The following is a 27,834-nucleotide window of genomic DNA, read 5'->3' on the forward strand; positions in this document are numbered from 1 at the left end:
GACTCCACAGCTTAGAGGGAACACTGGTTACACGTGAATAATAATAAGATATTTCTCCAGAGTCTAATCTGGGAAAGCAAGTTTCCCTGGCAGTTTGAGCCAGTTTGGTGTAATGGTTAAGTGTGTGGACTCTAATCTGGGAAAACTGGGTTTGATTCCCCACTCCTCCACTTGCAGCTGGTGGATGACCTTGGGCAAGCCATAGTTCTCTCAGAGCTGTTCTCTCAAGGACAGTTCTGTCAGAGCTCTCTCAGCCCACCTACCTCACAGGGTGTCTGTTGTGGGGAGGGGAAGGGATAGGAGATTGTAAACCGCTCTGAGACTCCGAGTGAAGGGTTGGGTATAAATCCAATCTCCTCCTCCTCCTCCTCCTCCTTACTTCTGGCATCTAAAAGCCCTTCCCCGCATGTGTTCAGTGCACCTTGATCAGAATGCGGACGGAGTCCAGGTTGAATTTGGCATCTGCTGGTGTTTGCTTTGCAAGCAGTTTCTGCCTTTTAATAAACAAGAAGTATAGTATTTCCTTCTGTTCTCATTGCGGTCTGGCGGGCTCTCTCCAGGCCTGCTTTGGACGACTGAGCCGCAGCTGAAGAGCTGCTGTTTTGCAGGGATGACTTCAAAACAGCAGTCCCGTCAAAGACAGTAATGCCTGGGATGATGCATGCAGGTCCCTGGTTAACATTTTGTTGTGATGAGAACATCAGAAGAGCCCTACTGGGTTAGACCAGTGGTCCCACTAGTCCAGCATCCTGTCTCACACAGTGGTCAGCCAGTTCCTCTGGAGGGCCAACAGCAGGGCACAGAGGTATTAGAACATCAGAAGAGCCCTGCTGGATCAGACCAGGGGTCCATCCAGTCCAGCATCCTGTCTCACACAGTGTCCACCCAGTTCCTCTGGAGGGCCAACAACAGGGCACAGAGGCCGAGGCCTTCATTAGAGCACCAGAAGAGCCCTGCTGGATCAGACCAGTGGCTAACCTGTTCCTTTGGAGGGAGAGCCAACAACTGGGCATAGAGGCCGAGGCCTTCCCCCGATGTTGCCTCCTGGCCCTGGGATTCAGAGGTTGACTGCCCCTGAATGTGGAGGTTCCCTTTCGCCACCATGGCCAGTAGCCTCGGGTAGACTTATTCTCCTTGATCTGTTTAAATCTTGTTGTTCTGTTTTGTTTTTCAGGCCAGAAATGTGCACACCGGAGAGCTGGCGGCAGTAAAAATCATCAAGTTAGAACCGGGTAGGTGCTTTCCCGCTTCTGCCAGATGGAAGTCTGTTTGCGGGGTTGTGCTTGCGGCGGATACTTCACAATCTCTGTATCAACGTTTGTATCTTGTAGGTCCCCCTCCTCCCATTTTGATCCGCCATGGGGTAGCAATTAAACCGTTGGACTATAATCTAGGAGGCTAGGGTTCGAATTTTGCCAGGGGACCTCAAATCAATCGTGCACACTCACGTCTAATCTGCCTCACAGGATTCACGACGATAAAATGGGGAAGAGAAGACAATGTGTGCTTCCGTGAAGTCCCTCAGAGGACTTACCAGGATGAAAATCTTCTAGATATAGATAAATCTTCACAGTAACCTTGCAGGGTAGATAGGCTGAGAGATAGTCCCGGGTCCAAGATTGCACAGTAAACTTTGTGGCTGTGTAGAGGGTAAACCCCCGCCCTTCATTTCTCTGGCCAAAGCCCAGCATTCTTTTTTTTTTTTAATTTATGTCTTACATTTCATCTCCATGGATAATTATTTTCATCAGGTTTACGTAACCACACATCAAATGCATCAGTTTCCCCCTTTTATTACTCCCTCCCCCCCTTACCCGAGCGAACAGTCGAAAGAGGGAAAATGAAAAAACCCCACCTTATCATTATATCTGCAACCATGAGCGACACCCTATGGAGTTTTACCCAGGGGTCATTTCCTGCAGGAGCGCACAGGAGCGGAGCTCCGGCAGTAAAGAGCCCAGGGGGTGGGCACATGCAACAAGCCCCACCCCCTACTCCCATCAGCCCTCAGTCAGAGCAAGAAGCAGCCAAGTAAGTTGCAGAGCCCCCCCTGCCCCGCCCCCCCCGGTCCAAAACAGTCCAGTGGCACCTTTAAGACCAAGTTTTATTCAGGTACAAGCTCTCCCTCTGCGAGGACAGATCTGCGCGTCCCCCCCCCCTCCAATAGCTAGCAATCCAAAACAGTCCAGTGGAGCCTGAGTGGTGGGTGTTGCCTTCTGACACACTTCCGGTGATGTCAGGGGGTGTGGTGTATGCAAATAAGTCATGCTAAGGAGTTATGCTAATGAGCTCCTGCTCATTCTACGAAATGACCCCTGGTTTTACCAATATATCATTATTGGCCACCCCCCTTTCTCTTACCTAAACTACTTCTTCCTTATCTCTGTCTTTTCTTCCCATGTCTTTTCCTGTTTTAATATCAATAAGATATCTGATTGAATCCATTCATATAGATACCAATCCCATCATTCCAAAGTCCATTTTAATGCATATTTCCACCCATACACAATTACCGCATGAGCTGCAACCTTCACGGTACACCGTAGCATGAGTTAGAGTAGGCTGTGGGATAGTATCTTACCTAAAGCCTTCCTAGCTGAGCAGAATATTGCTGGCAGAGGGCCCCTCTAGGTCAGGGGTCCCCCGCATGGTTCCTCTGGGCGCCATCGTGCCCACCAGCACCATACCCGATGCCTGCCAAGTGTTCTCAGAAAGTGGGCGGGCCCCCTTCTGATTGGCCACCGGGGATCTGATTGGCTGGGCAGACTGAAGTGCTGGTAGAATTGTAGACTCCGGATTTCAATCTTTGTTTCGATAGCTCCTCGTTTTGATTGTTTGGTTTAATTGTAGTTGTAGTATAATGAAGTTATTGAAGAAGAGCTATCGAAACAAAGATTGAAATCCGGAGTCTTCGTCCCTGTGTCTTCTGTGCCAGTTTCTTCTGCACACTCTTTATTACGCAATGTACTTTTGTATTATATTTATGTATTTTTGCAATTACGGATACGTGTAGTCTCTTGTTATTCCCTTGCTAGTATCGTGTCACTTTGTTATATAAATGTCTTTCACTATTTTTTTGTTTACTATTTGGGTGCTTTTCTGTCTGCGTTATTTATACAGTGCCTTTTCGTTTCACGAATCCTAATTCAAACCATAGTCTACACTTTCAGTTTACGCTCTATTTTTATCGCTTGCTTGTGGCCAGATCGTTGGGAGGCCAGAAACTGGAAGGAAATGAAATGTAATGTCTTAATGTGTGTCATGACTTGCCTGAGCTCAAGTTGGGAACCTGGATTCTGTCCCTAGTGCACGCAAAGTGGTACTGTAAACAGAGTACTTCTGCACATATGCAGAGTTCTTTTCCTACCACCCTAAGTAACCCCAGGTAGCCAACACACACACACAGTTGCACTGCATGGCCAGTGGGATATTGTGGCCCAAATGTTAATTGTTTCCCCCCCCCCCGGTTTTGAGAACGCATTTTGAGCTGCCTGAGGGTGACTCAGAGGTCATTTTGGGGGGATCGCGGGGGAACGCAGTTCCCCTGGGTGAGGTACAGGGGGCGGGGCACATGGCGAAGCCCCGCCCCCTGCTTCCGGTTGCCCCGCTTCCGGCCCTCATTCAGCCAGGAGGAGGCAGGAGAAGAGGGAGGGTAAGTTGCTTCCTCCCTGCCTCTCCCCACCCCTGCCTGCCTGGGGCCAGGGAGGGCCTTCGCGGGGCTTCCTCACACTCCCGCTGGCCTTGCAGGTCCACCGCCGGGCCCCTCATGGGGCTCGACAGTGGAGCTGCAAGGCGAGTTCCCCTAGCTCTTTTTCTATGAAACGACCCCTGGGGTGACTTCATATGAACCTAAGAACACAAGAGATGCCAATGTTGGATAAGGCCAGTGGGGCCCTTCCTGTCCAACACTCTGTTTTACACAGTGGCCAAACCCCAGGTGCCATCAGGAGGTCCACCAGCGGGGCCACAACTCCAGAAGCCCTCCCACTGTTGCCCCCCAAGCACCAAGCACCCAGAATGCAGAGCATCACTTGCCCCAGACAGAGTGTTCCATCTTTAGCTTGTGGTTAATAGCCACTGATGGACCTCTGCTCCATAGGTTTATCCGTATATTTATCAACTGGCAGCACCTTGTTCTCAGTGCAACTGGACTGCAGATGAATTGCTTAAGCACAGGCAGGGTGATTCTGTCACAGTCTTCCTATTTGTGGGCTTCCGATGCAAAACCCAACAAGAGGGCTTTTTTGCAGAGGTCATAAGTTTGCACTGTACAAAACTGCTTTACAGACTTGCTCGGGTGAATGATTAAGGACCGTGGTCTGTATAGCTGTGTGCAACGTCTTGTAAGGAGGATCCTATTTATGTAATTTCTGTACCGCTTAATGTGTCATGTGAACATTTACGCTCTGCTTCAGTTCTTTCTGGTGGCTCCAGGCTTCTAAAACCCTAATGCGTCGGTCACTGAATGTCCCAGGTTGTTGATTCTACCGACTCACTCTGTGTGATCTGCCTTGAGTCTCTCTGAGAAATGTGTGGACTATAAATAACGTCAATAATTTAATGAATAAAATGTCGCTGGCCGGGCACGGTGTGAACAGAATGCTGGACTTGATGGGGCCTTTGCCCGGATCCAGCAGGGCTCTTCCGCTGTTCTTACGAGTTGTTAGAACATAAGAACTTAAGAGAAGCCAATGCTGGGTCAGGCCAATGGTCCATCCAGTCCAACACTCTGGGTCACACAGTGGCCAAAAATACCAGGTGCCATCAGGTGGTCCAGCAGTGGGGCCAGGACACAAGGAGCCCTCCCACTGTTGCCCCCCCCAAAGCACCAAGAATACAGAGCATCCCTTGCCCCAGACCGAGAGTTCCTATCTATACCTTGTGGCTCATAGCTACCGATGGACCTCTTCTCTAAACATAAGAACATAAGAGAAGCCAATGTTGGATCAGGCCACCGGCCCATCCAGTCCAACATTCTGTCACACAGTGGCCAAAAATACCAGGTGCCCTCAGGAGGTCCAGCAGTGGGGCCAGGACACAAGGAGCCCTCCCACTGTTGCCCCCCCCAAAGCACCAAGAATACAGAGCATCCCTTGCCCCAGACCGAGAGTTCCTATCTATACCTTGTGGCTAATAGCCACTGATGGACCTCTGCTTGGTAGAAGTTGGTAGAAGGCTGCACTGCTTTTCCCTCCCTCTCTGGCTTGCCTGATCAGTTTTCCGGGAAGAGGTTCAAAATGCTCTGTGCTTCTCTCGGGAGCCGGAGGCTGCCCGGAGCTGCCTTGGCACTCAGTGCTTTGTTCGGAAGGCCTTCCTGACCATCTCCCTAGCTGGGCCAAGATGCTGGTGAGAAGAGGAGAGGGTGGCACGTGAGCAGAGGGACTCTGTCCTCCTAGCTCTTGCAAGGGGCAGAAGCCTCCAGTTAGCAAGGGAGCATGAAGGCAGCCCCCGCAAGAGTGAGGAGTAAGTGGACAGGATTTGGAGAGCCCGCGTGGTGTCGTGGGTGGAGTGTTGGGCTAGGATCTGACTCACCGAGGTTCACATGAACATAGAACCATACAGTGGGAAGGGGCCATAGAGACCATCTAGTCCAATGCAGAACCAGCCTAGAGCATCTCTGACAAATATTCCTCCAGCCTCTTCTTGAAAGCTGTCAGTGAAGGGGAGCTGACCACCTCCCTCGGCAGCTGATCCCACCTTTGAACCACTCTGACCGTGGAAAGGTTTCTCCTAATATCCAGCCGATACCCTTTCTGCATGTAACTTAAACCCGTTGCTTTGGGTCCTGTCCTCTGCTGCCAACTGGAACAGCTCCTTGCCCTCCTCCAAATGACAGCCTTTCAGATACTCCAAGAGAGCAATCGTGTCCCCCCTCAGTCTCCTCTTCTCCAAACTAAACTTTCCCAGGGCCCTCAGCCTTTCCTTGTAGGGCTCAGCCTCCAGACCCCTGATCATTCTCGTCGCTCTCTTCTGCACCCTCTCGATTTTGTCCACATCCTTTTTGAAGTGAGGCCTCCATGTGAAGCTGCCTTATGCTCAATCGGGCCCTTGGTCCGTCAATTCTGTATTGCACCTGCTGATGTGACCTTCGGTCAGTCACAAGCTCTGGCACAGCTGTCCTTGAAAAAGAGCAGGTTGTGTCAGAGTTCTCTCAGCCCCACCCACCTCACAGGGTGTCTGTTGTGGGAAGGGAAAGGAGTTGTAAGCTGCTCTGAGCCTCCAAGTGAAGGCCGGGGTATAAATCCAATCTTTTCTTCTTCTTCTTCTATTGCCTACTCAGACTGGCAGTGGCTCTCCCAAGGTCTCAGTTGGAGGAGGCCTTTCATATCACCTCCCACCTGATCCTTTCAACTGGCGATGCCAGGGATTGAACTGGGGACCTTCTGCATGCCAAGCTGATGCCCTACCATTAAGCCATAGCCCCTCCCCAAGCATGCAGGAAGCTGCCTTATCCTTGTTCGGACTCTTGGTCCATCAAATCCGTATTGTCTACTCAGACCGGCAGCAGCTCTCCCAAGATCTCAGGTGGAGGAGGTCTTTCACATCACCTCCTGCCTGATCCTCTCAACTGGAGATGGTGGGAATTGAACCTGGGACTTTCTGCATGCCAAACAGATGCTCTTCCACTGAACCATAGCTGTTTCCCAGGTTCGAATCGCCACTATGTCAGAAGAAGAAGAAGAGGAGGAGGAAGAGGAGATTGGATTTATACCCCGCCCTTCACTCGGAGTCTCAGAGTGGCTTACAAACTCCTTTCCCTTCTCCTCCCCACAACAGACACCCTATGAGGTGGGTGGGGCTGAGAGAGCTCTGACAGAACTGTCCTTGAGAGAACAGCTCTGAGAGAACTATGGCTTGCCCAAGGTCATCCAGCAGCTGCAAGTGGAGGAGTGGGGAATCAAACCCAGTTCTCCCAGTTTAGAGTCCACACACTTAACCATTACACCAAACTGTCTCAAACTGTCAGGGAAGCTTGCTGGGTGACACCGGGACACTCACAATCTCTTGGCCTGGCCTACCTCACGGGTTTGTTGTCAGGAGAAAATAGAGGCAAGGAGAAAGACTTGAGCCACTTTGGGTTCCCGTTGCAGAGGAAGGTGGGGTATCAATGAAGTAAATAAATTTAGCAAGGGGGGGGGCAGGGCCTGCTGTAACAGATCTACCCGAAATGTGCCCATCCCTTGCTCCCAAATAAGAACGTTTGCTCCCCTGAGTCAGAAAGCGAACGAATTGACCCTCGAATCTCCTCACTCCCTCTTAGACATTCCCAGGGTCTTAGCTGGATTCCAAACAAAGTCAACCAGTTTTATAGAGGAATGCTTTGCGACGTTTCATGATAACTGGGGGAAACAACACCAGGGCCTCCCGACAATCTCCTGGCCTCCTAAACTGACTCTGCTGTCTGGTATTTGAGCTTCTCGTTCAGCCTCTGTTCGGATTTCCTGGCAGTGCTGCAGTTTACAAGCTTCCATGAGCTGCGCTGAGCTGTGGCTCTCCTCTCCCTGTGGCTCAGCTGGAGAGCTGCTTGGGGCACCCAGCCTCGGGGTACGCAAAGCAGCCGGAAGGGGAGAGGAGGGCCTGCCCGGCACCCTCAAATAACCTCAAATAGCCAGTTTGGTGTTGTGGTTGAGTGCGCGGCCTCTAATCTGGGAGAAGCGGGTTTGATTCCCCCACTCCTCCACTTGCAGCTGCTGGTGAGACCTTGGGTCAGTCACAAGTTCTCGCAGAGCTGTCCTCTCAAGGGCAGTTCTGGAAAGAGCTCTCTCAGCCCCACCTACCTCACAGGGTGTCTGTTGTGGGGATGGGAAGGGGAAAGAGACTGTGAGCCACTCTGAGACTCCGAGTGAAGGGCGGGGTATAAATCCAATCTCCTCCTCCTCCTCCTCCTCCTCCTTCTTCTCTGCATCTTACTTGTCATTTTTTTGCATCTTCGGCTTCAGCCTGTGGCTTTCCAGGTTGCTCTGTACACTTTCTTTGCGAGAGGATGCCCTGCGCATTTGCCATGAAGCACGACAAGATAAATTGTTTTATTAATGAATGATAAATTGTTTAACATGATTAATTAATAATTAATTGAATAAAATGTGGGGTTCTCAGCAGGACGATGTCCTGATGGCCGCAGGAACAGACAGCGTTAAAAGGGGATTAGAGAGATCCATGGAGGATGAATCTGTCAGTGGCTACTTGCCATGGTGACTGAAAGGAACCTCCACATTCAGAGGCACTAATCCTCTGAATCCCAGAGCCAGGAGGCAACACCAGAGGAAGGCCTCGGCCTCTGTGCCCTGTTGTTGGCCCTCCAAAGGAACTGGTTGGCTGCTGTGTGAGACAGGACGCTGGACTAGATGGACCACTGGACTGGTCTGATCCAGCAAGTCTCTTATGTTCTAATGAAGGCCTCGGCCTCTATGCCTTTTTGTTGGCCCTTCAAAGGAATTGGTTGGCCACTCTTGTGTGAGACAGGATGCTGGCCTAGATGGACCCCTGGTCTGACCCAGTAGGGCTCTTCTTACGTTTTTACGAAGGCCTCAGCCTCTGTGCCCTGTTGTTGGCCCTTCAAAGGAACTGGCTGGCCACTGTGTGAGACGGGATGCTGGACTAGGTGGACCCTCACTGGTCTGACCCAGCAGGGCTCTTCTGATGTTCTTATGAAGGCCTCACCCTCTCTGCCCTGTTGTTGGCCCTCCAGAGGAACTGGCTGGCCACTGTGTGAGACAGGATGTTGGACTAGAGGGACCACTGGCCTGGTCTAGCAGGGCTCTTCTGATGTTCTCATGAAGGCCTCGGCCTCTGTGCCCTGTGGTTGGCCCTCCAGAGGAACTGGCGGGCCACTGTGTGTGAGGCAGGATGCTGGACTAGATGGATTGTGTAGTCTACCTTGAATCCCTGTGAGAAAGGCAGATTGTAAATAAAGTAAGTAAAAATAAATACAACTTATTTATTGAGGCGTTTATATCGCACGTTTCCTCGTTGCTCAAGGCAGGTTGTGATAATAATTACAACATCCCCAGCTAAAACCAGAAAATATAATGGCAGACCCCAAATCTCTCCCCCCCCAAGTCATCCCCAGTTGTTTTCATGTCATTTAGGGTGATAATCTGCCTCCTTCAGTTTTTTTGACTGGGTAACAAAAGCAAACCCCACCCCAGTGGCAGCAGAAGAGAAGAACATTCTAATTCAATTAAACAGAATTTTCCCTATCCCTCCCCCCCCATCCCTTTTTTGGCCTTAACCCTGAGTGGCCAAACCAACATAAGTAGATAGGCTTTCCCCATTACTTCCCAGAGGTGCAAGTTTTGAGTCCAGTGGCACCTTTAAGACCAACAATGGCCCCGGTCACACGGCAAAGTTGCCGCGGGAGAGGCACGAAAGGTGGGCGGATTATCCGGGCGCGATCACAACCCAACATCTGGGAAGCGGAGCGCACCGGTGGCTTACCGCTGACAATGCGCATTTAAAAACTAGTACCTCCAAGGTACTAGTAAATGTTTGCCACGGGCTGCCTCCAGACGCCCGTGGTGTGATCGCTCCGGCGCGCAGCATTCCCCTCCGGTCCCTCGTTTACCCGCCGGCGCCGAGGGAAGGACCGGTGGTGTGCCGCCGCCGACCTGAATTTATTCCCAAAGATGCTGAGTCATGTCCAAAGAAGAGGAGGAGGAGATTGGATTTATGCCCTGCCCTTCACTCAGAGAGCGGCTTGCAATCTCCTTCCCCTTCCCCTCCCTCCCTCCCTTCCTTCCCTCCCATAGACAGTCTGTGAGGTAGGTGGGGCCGAGAGAGTTCTTTTGAGGGACTGCTCTTGAGAGAACAGCTCTGAGAAAACTTGGGACTGACCCAGGGTCACTCCAGCAGCTGCAAGTGGGGGACTCAAACCCGGTTCTCCCAGATTAGAGTCCGCGCACTTAACCACGACACCAAACTGGGGTGTCTGCCAAAGATGCCTCACTTTGTACCCTTGATGATCATTTCAAAGCGTAGCCATGCAGATCTGTAGTAGATGAGCTAGATTTGAATCCAACAGCACCTTAGGGGCTAGCAAGATTTTCGGGGTGTGAGCATTTGAGAGCCAGAGCTCCCTCGTCAGATGGAAGTAGGAATGGAGATACGTGAGCCCTTCCGTCCCAGTCAGAAGCCTGATCAAAACAAACAGCCCTGAGAAACTTGCTAAATTTGATCTGAATTGTTCAAATCAATGTTGGGAATGTCAAAATAAGGTGGGATCTTTCTATTATATGTGGTGGTTTTGTGACAAAGCTAAGAAATACGGGCTTGGATACATGACATATCGCAGAAAAGGTTAAAATGGTCTATACCCTTTGTACCAGAAATATTCTCGTTAAATATTTTACCTGAAAGTTGCAAGAAAAATATTCTTATTTGATTTTGTATGTAGTAACTTCTGCTAGAATTTTATATGGAAAATATTGGAGAAGAGTGGAAACTCCTACTAAAGAAGAGATCATAAACAAAATGCTAGAAACAGCAGAAATGGATAAATTGACTTAATTATTTGAAAGACCACCGAGGAAAAACTTTTGAGAATACGTGGACAAGGTTCTACCCTTGGTTGGAAAATTATAATAACTTAAACTTATAGTCAAACAATATAGGTGAGGATACAGAGAAGAGAGTTCATTATACTGGCAACAAAAGACTAAACTTTCTTGAGATCCACATTTGACCAATATGATTTAGCTATTAGGCACAGGTATTATAATTACTTGAAAGATTTCCCCCATGTATGTATGTATGTTTGTGTGTTGAATGTGTGTATGAAAATTTAATAAAATATTGTTTTTTTTAAAAAAACAGCCCCCAAAAGAGGGTCCTTTGGGGCCACTTAGTTGCAATTTCCCCCTGTTCGAGGCGTCTGGATGCTTCACTGCACGTAAGGGGCGAGGCTCACTGTCAGAGCATCTGCTTGGCATGCAGAAGGTCCCAGGTTCATTCCCCGCCACCTCCATTTTTAAAAAAGGAGGTGATGTGAAAGACCTCTGCTTGAGACCCTGGAGAGCCACTGCCAGTCTGAGTAGGCAAGACTGACTTCAGTGGACCAAGTGTCTGGTTCAGTAAAGGGCCGTTCCATGTGCCAGAGATCCTCAGCAGACTCAGTAGCTAGAAGAAGCCAGAGTGTGAAAGCCGGCTTCCTCTTACGGCTTGAGCTTATGAACCGGCCCAGCAGTCGCTGTCAGGAGGGCTTTGTCTGCCAACACTGGTTCTCCTCCAACTGGGGAAAGGGAGACGGAAAACAGAGGGAAAATCTGGCCCTTGGAAGGCGGAGGAATCGCAGTGGCTTGCATAGCTGGAAAGGCAAATTCCGCTGTGCCTGGCCCAGAGGAGCAAGAGCCTTGTAGCATTTGAAAGACAGATTTGTTGCCACAGGAACTTTCAGGAGCCCCTCAGGATCCTGGATTCAAGCCTCGCTTTAAGAACGTAAGAGCACAGGAAGAGCCCTGCTGGATTGAACCATTGGTCCATTGAGTCCAGCATCCCATCTCACACAGCGGCCAGTGAGTTCCTCTGTAGGGCCAACAACAGGGCAGAAAGGCCGAGGCCTTCATTAGAACATCAGAAGAGCCCTTCTGGATCAGACCAGTGAGGGTTCATCTAGTCCAGCACCCTGTCTTACACAGTGGCCAACCAGTTCCTCTGGAGGGCCAACGACAGGGCAGAGAGGCTGAGGCCTTCATAAGAACATCACAAGAGCCCTGCTGGATCAGACCAGAGGTCCATCTAGTCCAGCATCCCGTCTCCCACAGTGGCCAGCCAGTTCCTCTGGAGGGCCAACAACAGGGCAGAGAGGCCGGGGCGTTCATAACATCAGAAGAGCCCTGCTGGATCAGACCAGTGAGGGTCCATCTAGTCCAGCATCCCGTCTCCCACAGTGGCCAACCAATTCCTCTGGAGGGCCAACAGCAGGGCAGAGAGGCTGAGGCCTTCATAAGAACATCACAAGAGCCCTGCTGGATCAGACCAGGGGTCCATCTAGTCCAGCATCCCGTCTCCCACAGTGGCCAACCAGTTCATCTGAGGAGATGAGTTGTAATCCCGGGAGATCTCCAGCCACCACCTGGAGATTGGCAACCATGCCATGGACTGCTGCTCAGCCTTCCAGCTTTTCACTGAAAGCAAAAGTTTCTCGCCCTCCTGTTTTAAACAAACCTCAGCAGGAGAGAAGTGACCAAACCATCCAAAACGGAGAGACGAGACACTGGCAGTCCTCATTCATTCCTGTTTTGGGGGCTCTGGGTCAGCTCGTAGCATCTGACGCACAGCGGGCCTTCTGAAAGGGGCCATTGTGCAGCCTGTGTGCTGGAGCGTGGTGGCCGGTCAGTCTCCGCCTCTGAAAGGGAGGCACAGAAAGAGAGGCACAGATGTTATTCCATTTCAGATGCAGGCAGGCCAGAGGTGGCCTGTGGTGACCCTTTGGGTGGTCAACAGGATTTACTTAGAATCATAGAACCATAGAGTTGGAAGGGGCCATACAGACCATCTAGTCCAACCCCCTGCCCAGTGCAGGACCAGCCTAGAGCACCCCTGACAAATATCCGTCCAGCCTCTTCTTGAAAGCTGTCAGTGAAAGGGAGCTCACCACCTCCCCAGGCAGCTGATCCCACCTTTGAACCACTCTGACCGTGGAAAAGTTTCTCCTAATATCCAGTCGATACCCTTCTGCATGTAACTTAAACCCGTTGCTTTGGGTCCTCTCCTCTGCTGCCAACTGGAACAGCTCCTTGCTCTCCTCCAAATGACAGCCTTTCACATTTTTAAAGAGAGCGATCATGTCCCCCCCCTCAGTCTCCTCTTCTCCAAACTAAACATTCCCAAGGCCCTCAGCCTTTCCTCGTAGGGCTCAGTCTCCAGGCCCCCGATCACCCTCGTCGCTCTCTTCTGCACCCTCTCGGTTTTGCCCACATCCTTTTTGAAGCGAGGCCTCCAGAACTGCACACAGGACTCCAGGTGCGGCCTGACCAAGGCAGTACACAGAGGGGCGATGACCTCCTGCGATTTCGATGGTATGGCCCTTTTAAGATAACCCAAGACTGAATTTGCGTTTTTTGCCGCCGCATCACACTGACTGCTCATATTTCGTTTACAGTGCACTCTTGCCCCCGAGATCTCTTTCGCATACTTCTTCCACCCCATCTTCTTGGTCTCAGTCCAAGAGTAGGGCTGCCAGCTCTGGACTGGGAAATTCCTGGAGATTTGGGGGGTGGAACCTGAGGAGGGCGGGGTTTGGGGAGGGGAGGGACTTCAGTGGGGTACAGTGTCAGAATCCACCTTCCAAAGAAGCCATAAGAACATCAGAAGAGCCCTGCAGGATCAGACCAGTAGTCTGTCTAGTCCAGCATCGTGTCTCACACAGGGGGCAGACAGTTCCTCTGGAGGGTCAACAACAGGGCAGAGAGGCCGAGGCCTTTGTAAGAACCTCAGAAGAGCCCTGCTGGATCATACCAGTGGTCCATCTACTCCAGCATCCTGTCTCACACAGTGGCCAGCCAGTTCCTCTGGAGGGTCAGCAACAGGGCAGAGAAGCCAAGGCCTTCATTAGAACATCAGAAGAGCCCTGCTGGATCAGACCAGTGGTCCGTCTAGGCCAGCATCCTGCCACACACAGTGGCCAACCAGTTCTTCTGGATGGCCAACAGCAGGGCAGAAAGGCCAAGACCTTCCCCTGATGTTGCCTCCTGGCACTGGGATTCAGAGGTTAACTGCCTCTCAATATGGAAGTTCCTCTCAGCCACCATGGCTACCGTGTTTCACCGAAAATAAGACACTGTCTTATATTTATTTTTTCTCAAGAAGACACACTTGGGCTTATTCCACAAATGCATAGAAATCCTGCTAGGGCTTATTTTTGGGGTAGGTCTTATTTTCGCAGAAACAGGGTAGTAGGCATTGATAGACTTATCCTCCATGAATCTGTCTAATCCTCTTTTAAAGGTGTTTATTGCTGTGGCCATCACCACATCCTCCGGCAGCAAATTCCACATTTTAATCACTTGTGTAAAGTAGTATTTCCTTTTTTTAAGCCGCTGGAGGGGATTTTTTTTTTTAATACTACAAAAACTACCAAGAAAAAATAGGGATAGGGTAACTACAACTAGGGAGAAAATAAAAGCAACCCACACTAAACTAAAAACCCAAGGTTAGGAGATCATTCCCTGTTAGTAATTTAAAAAAAGACTGTTAATAAACAATATTTTGTTGTTCAGTCGCAGTCGAGTCTGACTCTTCGCGACCCAATGGACCAGATCCCGCCAGGCCCTCCTGTCTTCCGTCGTCCTCTGAAGTTTGCTCAATTTCATGTTCGTTGCATCTGTGACACTGTCTAACCATCTCATCCTTTGCTGTCCCCGTCTTCTTTGGCCTTCAATCTTTCCCAGCATCAGGGTCTTCTCCAGTGAGTGCTCCCTTCTCATTTGCTTTGTGAGAACCTGTCTTTCTAAGCTTATATGTTAGTTTGTTACTTGTTATGAGAAGATTTCCCGAGCATCTCCTCCAACTCGCTTCATAAAGGCAATTTCCAGAGTCCTTCTGCCTTTACATCTATACTAAGACTCTCTAAAATCTTAACAGCTTCTTAGACGTTCACTCTAAATTCTGCAGCCCAGTCTTCCTCTGTCTTCAAAGGGATAAAACCGCCAATCTTAAGCCTCTTCCTCTCTGGTCTCGCCCTCGGGGCCCAGTGGCATCTCAAAGGTTTCTGATTTGTGAAGGGAAAATCAAGCTATTTTTTCTCAGCAGGATTTAAGATGACACTTTCTAAGAACACTTGCAAGGAAGGGGTTAAGTTGTAAATCTTTCCTGTTTCTCTTGTTCTTTTTCTCCTTTTCTCATTGAGATCACTGTTTAATTTAGTGTCCATCTCTTTTGTTAGTTCTGAATTCATTGCCCATCAACTTCACTGGATGGCCTCGAGTTCTAGTCTTTTGGGAGAAGGAGGGAATTCGACTCTCTCCACCCCATGCATAATTTTCTAAACCCATATCACAGTGGTGGAGAACCTATGGCACGGGTGCCAGAGGTGGCACTCAGAGCCCTCTCTGTGGGCACGCGTGCCATCGCCCCAGCCAGGCCCAGACCATCATTAAAGTGTTGAATTCTCTGCCAAATAATTTTAAGTAAATGAAAGCATTTGGAATTGCTTCCCTTACTTTGTTCGGATCATCTTAAGTTAATGTATGGGTTGTTTTTTCTGAAGTAAAACCTCAGTATTCAGGTTAAATTGCCGTGTTAGCACTTTGCGATAAATAAGTGGGTTTTGGGTTGCAGTTTGGGCACGCGGTCTCTAAAAGGTTCGCTATCACTGCCCTATGATGTCCCTAGTTAGTCATCTCTTAGTCGTCCAGGTGAACTGATTCCTGTCACCTGGAGAAGAGTTGTGTAATCCCAGATTTTTTTACGTTCTACTTCTGAGCCAGAGAAAGCAAGGAGAGACTGGGAAACCGGGCTAGGGGAGTGCTGAGTGGGACATACGTGGAGAATTGGATGGATGGCTTTCTGGAGGCTGCTGACAGCTGTTTTAGCTGTTCAGAAATGTATGCCCCACTACCATCAGACCAACAGACAGAAGTTAGAACCTACCGCCTAACCCATGCCAAAAGTAAATCCCGCCAATTACCACAGGCGCTGTGAAGTCAATACGGCCTAACCAGACTCCAAACAAGCGTAGAGTGAAGAGTCCCCAGCTATTGAGAGCCAGCAGGGTGCAGCAGCTCGGGTGTTGGCAGGCTAGGTTGGCAGGAGCTGGGCTCTGGGCAGGAGCTCATCTCCGTTTCCAAGCCGAAGACGTTTCCGTGGTCATGTGGCCGGCATGACTAGACGCCAAGGTGTACGGAACGCTGTTACCTTCCCAGCGAAGTGGTGCCTGTTTATCTACTTGCAATGTCTTGCTTTCGAACTGCTAGGTTGACAGGAGCTGGAACTGGAGACGGGAGCTCACTCCGTCACGTGGCACTTGGGTCTCGAACTGCTGAACTACTGACCTTCTAGTCTGCTCTTACCCTCTGAGCCACCGCAGCCCCTAGGAGCATGATAGAGACTGACACAATTTGTGGGGTATTAGGTTTCAAGAGTCAGATCTCCCTTCGTCCGATACAAATAGGAAACACGTTCTGTACGTGGGGCTGATTGTGTCATCGTCTTCTTTTTCTCTTCCAGGAGACGACTTTTCGTTGATACAGCAGGAAATCTACATGGTTAAGGAATGCAAACACTGTAACATTGTGGCTTACTTTGGGAGCTATCTCAGGTGAGGCTAGTTGTTACGTTTTGCATGAATTATTTTTCTGTGCCAGCTTCCTGGAGTGATCGAAATCTGTGTGCAAACGCCCCCGAAAGCACAACTCTTACCGGAGGTGTATGATTTAACAACTCTGCTACAACAGGCAGCTGCCGAGACTTGAATGCTGGTAGCAGAGGTTTTTTTGTGTGGGTTTATTGGGGCTGTGACGTGACAGCAGTGAACTTCTCCTCCTTAAACTTGAGGCAGCATATTTTCCATTTCTCCGGAATCCTTTATTTATTGGCAAGATCTTTGGGGCTATATTTCATTCCTCATTGGATTTGATCTCTTGCCCCAAGTGTGCATATTCTAGAGAACTGATATTTAGAGGACTGTATTCTCCTAGGCACCCTGTAAATGTTCTGCAGTTGGCACACCAAACTAGTCAGCGTGCACGTGCACTCACGCACACATGCACACACTCTCCATCGAGAAGAAGAGATTGGATTTATATTCCACCCTTCACTCAGAGTCTCAGAGCAATTTACAATCCCCTTCCCTTCCTCTCCCCACAACAGACACCCTGTAAGGAGAGCTCTGAGAGAACTGCTCTAGAAAAAAACAGCTCCGAGAGAACTGTCACTGACCCAAGGTCACACCAGCAGCTGCATGTGGAGGAGTGGGGGAATCAAACCCGGTTCTCCCAGATTAGAGTTCGTCGCTCTTAACCACGACACCAAACCGGCTCCCAAATTGTGTTGGTTGATGCGGGCATTTTGTGAACTGCCACGAAACTTAAGTTCAGAGCCACTGGTGGTGGGAAAGAGCCCTTTGCTCTCCAATTCAGTGTTCCCTCTAAGCTGAGATAGTGTGAGCTAGCTCACAGTTTTTTAGCCTCCGGCTCACAGATTTTTCTCTTAGCTCCGGAAGAAGGGCTCCAGAGCAAACTAATTTACACAGTCGCCGAATCGCTTGCTCACAACTTTAATGCCAGTAGCTCACAAAGTAGAATTTTTGCTCACAAGACTCCATAGCTTAGAGGGAACATCGCTCTCCATTCCTTTCTGTAAAATGGGACAGAGGGTGACCGGGTCTGCCAGGGGTGCCCAACTTTTTTGAGCCTGCAGGGCACCTTCGGAATTCTGACCCAGCGTGCCGGGCACAGCCACGAAATGGCTTTTACAGGAGGTGGAGCCAGCCACAGAATGGCTGCCGCGGCTTACCTTCAGTCACACAGGGAAGATCCTCGTGTCATGGTGGCAGCTGTTGCTGAAGCCACATCCTGAAAATTTGCAAATCCTGTGAAATCTCACTCTGAAACCTTGATGGGCAGCAAAAGCCCCACCTGGTCTTCCCCACTGTCTAAAAACACTGGCCAGGTGCCATGGTGCCTACGGGCACCGTCTTGGGGACCCCTGGGGTAGACATGAAGCCTGAGGGTAGTGGGAGAACATTCGCTCTGAGCTGTCAAGGTAGGATGGGTGATGGAATGCCAATGAAATTAAAGAAGAAGAAGAGGAGGAGGAGGAGGAGGAGGAGATTGGATTTCTACCCCACCCTTCATTACCCGAAGGACTCTCCGAGCGGCTGACCGTCTCCTTTCCCTTTGTTTGGTGTCGTGGTTAAGTGTGCCACATTCTAATCTGGGAGAGCCAGGTTTGATTCCCCACTCCTCCGCTTGCAGCTGCTGGATGACCTTGGGCAAGCCATAGTTCTGTCAGAGCTGTTCTTGACAAAGAGCAATTTCTGTCAGAGCTCTCTCAGCCCCACCTACCTCCCAGGGTGTCTGTTGTGGGGCGGGGAAGGAGATTGTAAGCTGCTCTGAAGCTCCGAGTGAAGGGTGGGGTATAAATCCAATCTCCTCCTCCTCTTCCTCTTCCTCCTTCCCCTTCCCACAACAGACACCCTGTCAGGTGGGTGGGGCTGAGAGAGCTCTTTGGAGGACTTCTCCTGAGAGAACAGCTCTGAGAGAACTTGTGACTGACCCAAAGTCACCCAGCTGGCTTCATGTGGAGGCGTGGGGAATCAAACTTGGTTCTCCCAGATTGGAGTCCGCGCTCCTAACCACTACACCAAACTGGCTCTCATATGACTCTCAATGGTTGCTTCTGTTGTAAACATGGAATTAATTCTGGTGATTTCCCCCCCCCCCCTTTGTTTTGAAGTCGCGAGAAGTTGTGGATCTGCATGGAGTACTGCGGAGGAGGGTCCCTGCAGGACATTTATCATGGTAACGAGAGACTTTTATTCCCCGGTGTTTGTTTGTTTTTCACATCCCACCTTTCTGCACATGAGGGGTGTGGGGGCACGATCCACTGGGAAGGGCTCCTGGGCGAGCCTTATCAAGTGGTGGGAGAGTGCATGCAGAGGCCACGATCCCCCAAGTTGCCGTGCTGCTGACCACTAGCTAAGGCGGCTTTTAAAAACCCACCGTGTGGGTGGCAGAGCCTCTGCTCAGCGTGCAGAAGGTCCCCCGTTCAGTCCCTGGCATCTCCAGTTAAAAGGACCAGGCGGGAATCGACATGAAAGTCCTCTGCCCGAGACCCTGGAGAGCCACAGGCCTTTACGGAAAGCATGCTCTGGCCTGCTCGGATTTAACCAAGAAGGACGACCACCTTTCGGGCATGTTGTAGGTATGTAGGGCTGTCTTTCGGCCGTGCTCCTGCAGAGTGCAGGGGGTTGGACTAGATGACCTGCGAGGTCCCTTCCAACGTTCTATGATTCTACGATAACCCCCTGGGGGCCTCCTTCGTCCTGTGGCTCTCGGCCCATCAACCTGCCTCACCCTAGCCTAGCAGAAGAAGAGAAGAGCTGCTTTCGGTGGGATGCTCCTTTCCTCTTTGGCTTGTCGTTGCGTCAAGGGCTTCTTGGCGTGGCGACCCTCAGCATTTTGATAAGCCTGTTTGTCTTCCAGTGACCGGCCCGCTGACAGAGCTACAGATTGCCTATATGTGCAGAGAGACGTTACAGGTGAGCTATTTATGCATGCAGCCCTAGGGTCACTCACAATGGCAGAAGACACTGAAATTTGTGCAATTCTGGTCACCACACCTTAAAAAGGATATTATAGCTTTGGAAAAAGTGCAGAAAAGAGCAACTCGAATGATAAAAGGGTTGGAACACTTTCCCTATGAGGAAAGGTTAAGGCGCTTAGGGCTCTTTAGCTTGGAGAAACGACGACTGAGGGGTGACATGATTGAGGTTTATAAGATTATGCATGGGAAAGAGCAGGTAGAGAAAGAGGTACTTTTCTCCCTTTCTCACAATACAAGAACTCCTTGTGGGCACTCCATGAAATTGCTGAGCGGTCGGGTTAGAACAGATAAAAGGAAGTACTTCTTCACCCAAAGAGTGATTAACACTTGGAATTCACTGCCACAGGAAGTGGTGGCGGCTACAAGCATGGACGGCTTCAAAAGGGAATTAGATAAGCATATGGAGCAGAGGTCCATCAGTGGCTATTAGCCACAAGGTATAGATAGGGACTCTGGGGCAAGTGATGCTCTGTCATCTTGGTGCTTGGGGGGGGGGGTCAACAGTGGGAGGGCTTCTAATGTCCTGGCCCCACTGGTGGACCTCCTGATGGCACTGGTATTTCTGGCCACTGTGGGATACAGAGTGTTGGACTGGATGGGCCTTTGGCCTGATCCAACATTGGCATCTCTTATGTTCTTATGTTCTTATGTTAAATTTGTCAGCGAGTGGTGTGTTGCAGCCGCGAATACCTTAATGTAAGGTGTGGAAAAGAGCCAGGCACCAGGAGCACCTGAAAGACTAACAAAATTTGTGGCAGGAGAGGAGCTTTTGTGAGTCACGGTTCACTTCTTTAGTGACTTACAAAAGCTCCTCCCCGGCCACAAATGTTAGTCTTTCAGGTGCTCCTGGACTCTGGCTCTTTTCTGCCGCTACAGACAGACCAACATGGCTACCCATCTTGAGCCAGTTTGGTGTAGTGGTTGAGTGCGCGGACTCTAATTTGGGAGAACCAGGTTTGATTCCCCACTCCTCCACTTGCAGCTGCTGGATGACCTTGGGCAAGCCGTAGTTCTGGTCAGAGCTGTCCTTGAAAAAGAGCAGTTTCTGTCAAGAGCTCTCTCAGCCCCGCCTACCTCCCAGGGTGTCTGTTGTGGGGAGGGAAAGGGAAAGGAGTTTGTAAGCCGCTCTGAGACTCCCTTGGGTAGTGAAGGGCGGGGTATGAATCCAATCTCTTCTCTTCTTCTTCTGATCTATCTTAATATAAGGTGCCCGGGCAATAAGGTGGGGTACAGGTCCTCATGGTGACTCCATGTACAGCACATATCCAACCTGTGCTCTGCAAGCTAGACTGGCTTCCGGTGGAGAACGAGATCAGGTTCAAGGTTATGGTATAAACCTTTACGGTCCTTAACAGTCTGGGACCCACGTATCTTTATTTATTTATTTATTTATTTATTGTTTCTATTTGTATCCCGCCTTGCCAGACACACTGGCTCAAGGCGGCTAACAAGATCAGAATATCATAAAACAATCCAAAATTAACACAGTTACAAACAGCATCCCAGTTAACAACATCGATAGATAAAAACAGCAAATGATGGCGGTATTCAGGGCTTTTTTTTGTAGAAAAAGCCCAGCAGGAACTCATTAGCATAATAGGCCACACCCAACAACAGAAACTCATTAGCATATCCAGCCACACCCATGAGAGCATAGCTCATTAGCACATTAGGCCGCACCCCCATGTTACCAGAAGTGTGGTCATCCAGCCACACCCACCTTTCCCTTCTTATTCTGTTTACCTTGTTTGTTGTCAAAACCCAGGGCCTTTTTTGGTAGCAGGGACTCCTTTGCATGTTAGGCCACACACCCCTAATGTATCCAGTCTTAATGAGTTTCTGCTGTTGGGTGTGGCCTATTATGCTAATGAGTTCCTGCTGGGCGTGGTCAACTTGGGAGCCAGCCGGAACTCTGTTCCTGCCCAAAAATAGCCCTGGCGGTATTCAAGTCGGCCCAGTGGTGGGGATAGCATCCAACGAAGTCAGATGATAATGCTGTTCCAAGTCAACCCAGTGGTCAAAGTAGCATCCAGCAGGGTCCCCGGGCCAGAAGATGTTCTAGGGCACGTTCATCAGTGGCACACTCATCAGTGGCAGCTGCTAGTCGAAAGCCTGGCGGGAGAGCTCCGTTTTACAGGCCCCGTGGAACTGTTAAGAGGTCCCCGCAGGGCCCTGATGTCCTCCGGGAGCTCGTTCCACCAGTGTGGAGCCGCCACTGAGAAGGCCCTGGCCCTGGCGATAGCCAGTCTGGCTTCTTTCGGACCAGGGAGAGTCAGGCGGTGTTGTGAGCCTGACCCCAGTGCTCTCTGGGGCACATATGGGGAAAGGCAGGCCCTCAAGTAGGCATATAGGGCTTTAAAGGTTAAAATCTTTTGGGACCGCCTCTCCCGGTAGTGGATGGGGGAGTGGCCACCACGCTGCCCGGGGTAGGGGAAATGCAGTGAAAGCTGCCATCTGGGTGTCCCGTTGCCACTGTGCTGTGCTGGCAACTGCATGGGAAAGCATTGCCATGTGGGAAAGGTGTCGGTGTTATAGTTCTCAACTGCAGCTCTTCAGAGAAGGGGAAGAGATCCTATTTTGTCAGTGCCCTTCCGTGTAAAACGTTCCTTGTGTGTGCCAGCTGCTTTGTCAGAGAGAGAGGTTTGGGATTGCCTTCTCCCTCAAGCACTGCTTTCGTCCATGCAGTCAGGTTGTTGTTTTTTTTTGCGCAATCTGGAAACATTCAACCTAGATTACTGACGTTTGCCTTTGGAAGACAGGTGGCCCATAATCCTGTCTCCTCTTTCCGTGCAACAGGTAGGACAGCTCTCAGCCTTGTAGAGGCCTGGCATTTTGGAGCCTGAGGTGCAGAATTCAAATGATGCCTTTTCCATTTTTTTAAGGGGGGGTATTTCCCTTGAACTAGGGCTGCGGTGGCTCAGTGGTTAAGACGCTGAGCTGCAGACTGGAAGGTCGGTAGTTCGGCAGTTCGAGACCCGAGTGCCGCGTGACGTAGTGAGCTCCCGTCTCTGCCCCCAGCTCCTGCCAGCCTAGCATTTTGAAAGCAAGAAATTGCAAGTAGATAAATAGGTACCGCTTTGGTGGAAGGGAACAGCGTTCCATGCGCCTTGGCGTCTAGTCATGCCGGCCACATGACCATGGAAATATCTTTGGACGGCACTGGCTCTTCGGCTTGGAAACGGAGATGAGCACCGCAACCCTAGATCCGACTGGCTTTCGGGCAAGGAAAACCTTTACCTTTGCCTATTTTTCTTGAGCCAGTGTGGTATAGTGATTAGGAGAATCAGACTGGGACTTGGGAAACACAGGTTCGAATTCCGGCTTGTGCCATGAAAGCTCGCTGGGTGACCTGGGGCCCGGCACGTCTCTGAGCCTAACCTACCTCACAGGGTTGTTGTGAGGATAAAATGGAGGAGAGGAGAATGATGTCAGCTGGTTTGAGTCCCCATCGGGAAGAAAGGTGGATCTAAAATAAAATCTGCCGCATCTGGTGGTTGGTCTCACTCTGCCTTATAGGCTAGCCCTAGTCTTGCATTGAATTTCACAAGAAAATGTCCTTATTTTTAATTTCTTTTTTTTTTTAGGGGCTTGCTTATTTGCACATGAAAGGCAAAATGCATAGGGACATTAAGGTAAGTGAATTCCTTGAGGGGAATGTTTGCAGGGTAGAAAAATAATTGCCATCAATGGTTTTAATGAAGATAAAATGGGTTTTTTTGGTGTTTTTTTTAGGGTGCAAATATTCTATTAACAGACCACGGGGACATCAAGTTAGGTAAGTGAGTTGTCTCACCTGAGCTTCCTTAAGGGTGAAGGCGTGCCTAACATTTTGTGGAGCAGGTAGATCCAGGTCGGGTAGCCGTGTTGGTCTGAAGCAACAGAACAATGTCCGAGTCCAGTGGCACCTTTAAAACCAACAAAGGTTAATTCTGGGTATCAGCTTTTTCACGTGCATGCACAAGCTTATACCCAGAATTAAACTCTGTTGGTCTTAAAGGTTCCACTGGACTCAAACTTTATTTTGTGGAGCAGTAGGACCGGATTGGAAGCGCTCTCTGCGCAAATGTATCTCTTTCTCCTCCAGACTGAGCTTTACTTAACAGCAAAAGCTGGAGGCGAGTACCACTGATTGGCCGGTGCCAGTGAGGTCCCCATGCTAGCCCCCACCCCAATCCTCAGAGTGGTTTTGTAACTTTAAGAAAATGCTTCCAGATTGTTCAAGGAAGGTAAAGAAATAACAAACAGAGAGAGGTGATTTAGAACCAAAGTCAGCCTACCCAAATCCTGGAGGGGAAACTGCCGACAGCCGGACCAGGGAATTGATAGAATGTGTGTCTGGCGTGTGGCTTGCACACTAGGAGGAAGCCACGGTCTCGCCGCAGGTCTGAAAACCCTGCCGTGACGTCTCTTTAAATATTGCATCTGTCTTGAGTTGTGAAGGGGCCAGGAAAAAACTGGAAATGCAGCTTCTGGGCTTGGTTCCTGGGAAGCCGGCAGGGGCCTCTACCCTACCTCCTCCTGTACTCATGAGGGGAGGCTGGAATAGTGGGCATTCCGTTATCCACCTAAAGCCCTTGGGATGAGATAGGCGGTACCTATATCAATGTGGAGAGGGGTACGGTTGCCACACTCCAGGTGAGGCCTGGAGGTCTCCTGCTATGACCACTGGTCTCCAGGCAGCAGAGGCCAGTTCCCCTGGAGAAAGTGGCTGCTTCGGAGGGTGGACTGGATGGCCTCCCCTTCCCCAAACCCCACCCTCTTCAGGCTCCACCCCCAAAATCTCCAGGTATTTCCCAACCTGGGGCTGGCAACCGTACTCAGGTGTGTCTTCACCACCCACTTTCCTCCTGGGTGGACCGATTCCCCACAAGCAGCTGTGCCGCCCTCGCTCCCCCCCCCCCCCCACCCCCCTTATTTGTCAGTTTCCCACTACTTGCTTTGTGGCCACATTTTGACCCGCAGAATCCCCCGATTTCCTCCCACATCTTCTCGATCCTTGTTTTTTGAGACCGAGGAGACGCGGGGGAAACCGGGGGATGCCGCGGGTCAAAATGCGGCCGGTCAGCAAATAGTGGGAAATCGATGGATGCAGTCGGGGGAAAGGGAAGAGCGAGGGCGGCGCAGCTGCTTGTGGGAAATCGGTTTATGTGTCATCGCGGATCGAGATCTGGAAGCACGCCATCTGTATGTACTGTATGCACTTTACTGTTAATTGTTAATCTATGCTTTGAATGAGTGTGTTTTATATAGTTTTAAGATTTTATGGGTATGCCAATTAGGTGCATTGTACCGCCCTGTTAGCCACCCTGAGCCCGCTCGCAGGATGGGCGGGATATAAATATAATAATAAATAAAAATAACTTTTAAAAAATCTATTTATTTATTTATTTGTTTGTTTGTTTGTTTGTTCGACTTATATCCCGCCCTCCCCGCCGAGGCAGGCTCAGGGTGGCTTACAAAAAAAAAGTGTCAAATGCATAAAAGCTGCACAAATAAAGACACCACAGTTAATCAGACAATTGTGAACAGTCAAAAGTGCTAAGGTGCCAGAGCCTAGTAACCAGATTCCTAGGTTAGGTTGTAAATTAAGGAGTCTGTAATCAGGGTTGCCGCATGACGGAGTGAGCTCCCATCTCTACTTCCAGCTCCTGCCAACCTAGCAGTTCGAAAGCAAGAAATTGCAAGTAGATAAATAGGTACCGCTTTGGTGGGAAGGGAACAGCGTTCCGTGCGCCTTGGTGTTTAGTCATGCCGGCCACATGACCACGGAAACGTCTTCGGACAGCGCTGGCTCTTCGGCTTTGAAACGGAGATGAGCACCGCAACCCTAGAGTCGGACTCGACTGGCTTTCGAGCAAGGGAACCTTTACCTTTACCTTAATCAGGAGTTACGCTAGGGAGTCCGTGGGTAATGTGGTAGGATAGTTTAGGTGAACCTAGGCTTCAATTGTACGGGGAGCGGTCACCAATATGTGGGCGACACCCAGCTCTGTCTGATGTTGGGCGGCCAATCTGACTCTAGTCCGGAAGACCTGGACCGGGCGCTACAAGCCGTGGCTGGATGGCTTAGACTGAGCCGATGGAAATGGAATCCGACGAAGACGGAGGTCCTGTGTCTGAGTCGGAGCGGGGCTAGGGATCCCACTCCTGGCCTTCGATGATATAACAATGTCCCCCCTCCCTTTCCTTGCTCCCATCACCCCTCCCTTCTGCACCCTCCCCCCAACATTCACCCGTCTGGGGAGGGGCGAAGACCAGCTCGCTTAGCATTCAGTGCTGGTTGAGTGTGGGCCATGCCTCCCTCTGGGGGTGGGGTGTCTTTGCCCCAGGAGGAATTTGGAAATCGGGAGTTTCACAGGCAAAGTTTAAATTGTGGCCTTTGTGTGTGTGTGTGTGTGTGTGTGTTTTTACTAATTGTTTCATTTACCTTTTAAGCCTCTGCGAGTTCCGCAAGGCAGAAACGCAGCTAATAGATGTTTTAAACAAACAAAACAGATAAATGGGAAGGAAAGGCCATCTCCTAGAAACATCTTCTCTTCTTTCCCCCCGCAGCTGACTTCGGCGTAGCGGCCAAAATAACAGCTACCATCGCAAAGAGGAAATCGTTCATTGGCACGCCTTACTGGTAATAAATTCCTCGGGATTATTTGAGCATGAGTCCGGGAGGCTGAGCCAGGGTCTTCCATCCTGCCCTGCAAATATTCCAAAATAGAAACTCAGGGGAAGGATGCAAAGAGCAGAGCGTGCGGCCTCCCTTGGAATGCTGGGTGCTGTTCTGGTCCCCGTGTCTCCAAAAGGATATCGCAGAGCTGGGAAAAGGGCAGAGGAGGGTGACCAAAATTATTAGGGGGTTGGAGCACTTTCCCGATGAGGAAAGGCTGAAGAGACTGGGACTTTTCAGTTTAGAAAAGATGACTAAGAGGGGGACATAAGGTTTATGGACAAAGAGAATTTTTTTTCTCCCTCTCCCAAAATATTCCAACCCGAGGGCATCTGGTGAAACTGATGGGCAGTTGGTTCAGGACGGACAAAACTTTACACAAGTGATTAAATTGTGGATTTTGCTTCAAGAGAATGTAGTGATGGCCACAGGCATAGAGAGCTTTCAAAGGGGATGAGGTGGATTCAGGGAGGAGAGGTCTGTCAATGGCTACAAGGCATGGGGACGAAAGGGAACCTCCGCATTCAGAGGAAGTAAACCTTTGAATCCCAGTGCAAGGAGGCAATATCAGGAGAAGGCCTCAGCCTCTATGCCCTGTTGCTGGCACTCCAGAGGAACTGGTTGGCCACTGTGTGTGGCAAAACGGAGGACTGAATGGACCACTGGTCTGATCCAGCAGGGCTCTTCTTATGGTCTAATGAAGGCCTCGGCCTCTATGCCCTGCTTGTTGGCCCTCCAGAGGAACTGGCTGGCCACTGGGTGAGACAGGATGCTGGACTAGATGGACCACTGGTCTGATCCAGTAGGGCTCTTCTTATGTTCTTACTCTGCTAGGATGAGGTCTACCTGTTGAACCTCCACATTTAGAGGCACTAATCCTCTGAATCCCAAAGCCAGGAGGCAACATCAGGGGAAGGCCTCGGCCTCTCTGCCTTGTTGTTGGCCCTCCAGAGGAACTGGCTGGCCACTGTGGGAGACAGGATGCTGGACTAGAGGGACCATTGACTGAATCCAGCAGAGCTTTCCTGATGTTCTTAGCTGGCTCACAACTCTGGAGCCCGTCTTGTTTGAACCGTTTGGCTTCCCACTCGAGGTCGTCTCTTCAGTTAGGGTCAAAGACCTCTGCTAAATTCACCTTCTTTGGCCTGATCTCAACTCGATGCTGGTAATACGGCAGAACTTACCATGTAACTTTCTCAATTGAACAGAGCGGTGGAAAGAAACTGAACTGTCAAGTCTTTCCTCAAGGGAATTATTCTGCAAGCGGGGGGGGGGGGTGTTTGTCTGAATTCAGGCTACCAGAGCGTCTGTGATTGCCCAGGTTCCTGAAGGAAAGCAGTGGCAAGTCAGTCAATGCACAATGGGTTTGTTCCGGCCGGAGCATCTCAAGACCTACCAGACTGAACACACCCTCCCCAGGAGCTTGATAGACCACCTGCTTTGGCTACCTACCTGGGTCTGCCCAGACAGGGGGTTTGTCCAGCCATGTGGATTTAATTTTTTTTACAGCATTTGTATCCCACCTGTCTGCCCAAGGCCTACCAAGCTAACAATTTAAAACATACATGGTTAAAAAAACACCTTTTAAAACCATTCAAATCAGCTTCCCCAACAGGTGTCTTTAAAACAATTAAAAAACAGCATTAAAATGCCTGCAAAGCATAAAACCACTAAAATATTGTTTAGGGAGGAGAACATAAGAAGATAAGAGAAGCCAATGTTGGATCAGGCCAGTGGCCCATCCAGTCCAACACTCTGTGTCACACAGTGGCCAAAAGATACCAGGTGCCCTCAGGAGGTCCAGCAGTGGGGCCAGGACACTAGACGCCCCCCCCCACTGTTGCCCCCCAAGCACCAAGAATACAGAGCATGCCTTGCCCCAGACCGAGAGTTCCTATCTATACCTCGTG

General features: G+C 50.2%; 1 protein-coding gene across 4 annotated transcripts in view; it reads left to right on the forward strand.

The window, feature by feature from the left end:
* MAP4K5 (mitogen-activated protein kinase kinase kinase kinase 5) overlaps positions 1-27,834 on the forward strand; it is a 159,601-nt gene that overhangs the window by 55,716 nt on the left and 76,051 nt on the right. For 3 of the 4 annotated variants that reach the window (XM_015425604.1, XM_015425605.1, XM_015425606.1), the window contains exons 3-9: positions 1,175-1,232; positions 16,165-16,255; positions 18,394-18,458; positions 19,143-19,198; positions 22,848-22,895; positions 22,996-23,038; positions 25,816-25,888. In XM_015425604.1, the coding sequence (XP_015281090.1) occupies positions 1,175-1,232; positions 16,165-16,255; positions 18,394-18,458; positions 19,143-19,198; positions 22,848-22,895; positions 22,996-23,038; positions 25,816-25,888 (434 nt within the window). Of the gene's footprint in view, positions 1-1,174; positions 1,233-16,164; positions 16,256-18,393; positions 18,459-19,142; positions 19,199-22,847; positions 22,896-22,995; positions 23,039-25,815; positions 25,889-27,834 lie in introns of those variants that run through there. The other variant, XM_015425607.1, reaches the window with a different exon arrangement.

This window comes from Gekko japonicus, unplaced genomic scaffold, assembly GCF_001447785.1.
Source record: "Gekko japonicus isolate JY-2015 unplaced genomic scaffold, Gekko_japonicus_V1.1 scaffold961, whole genome shotgun sequence".
In the NCBI taxonomy this organism is placed as follows: domain Eukaryota; kingdom Metazoa; phylum Chordata; class Lepidosauria; order Squamata; family Gekkonidae; genus Gekko; species Gekko japonicus.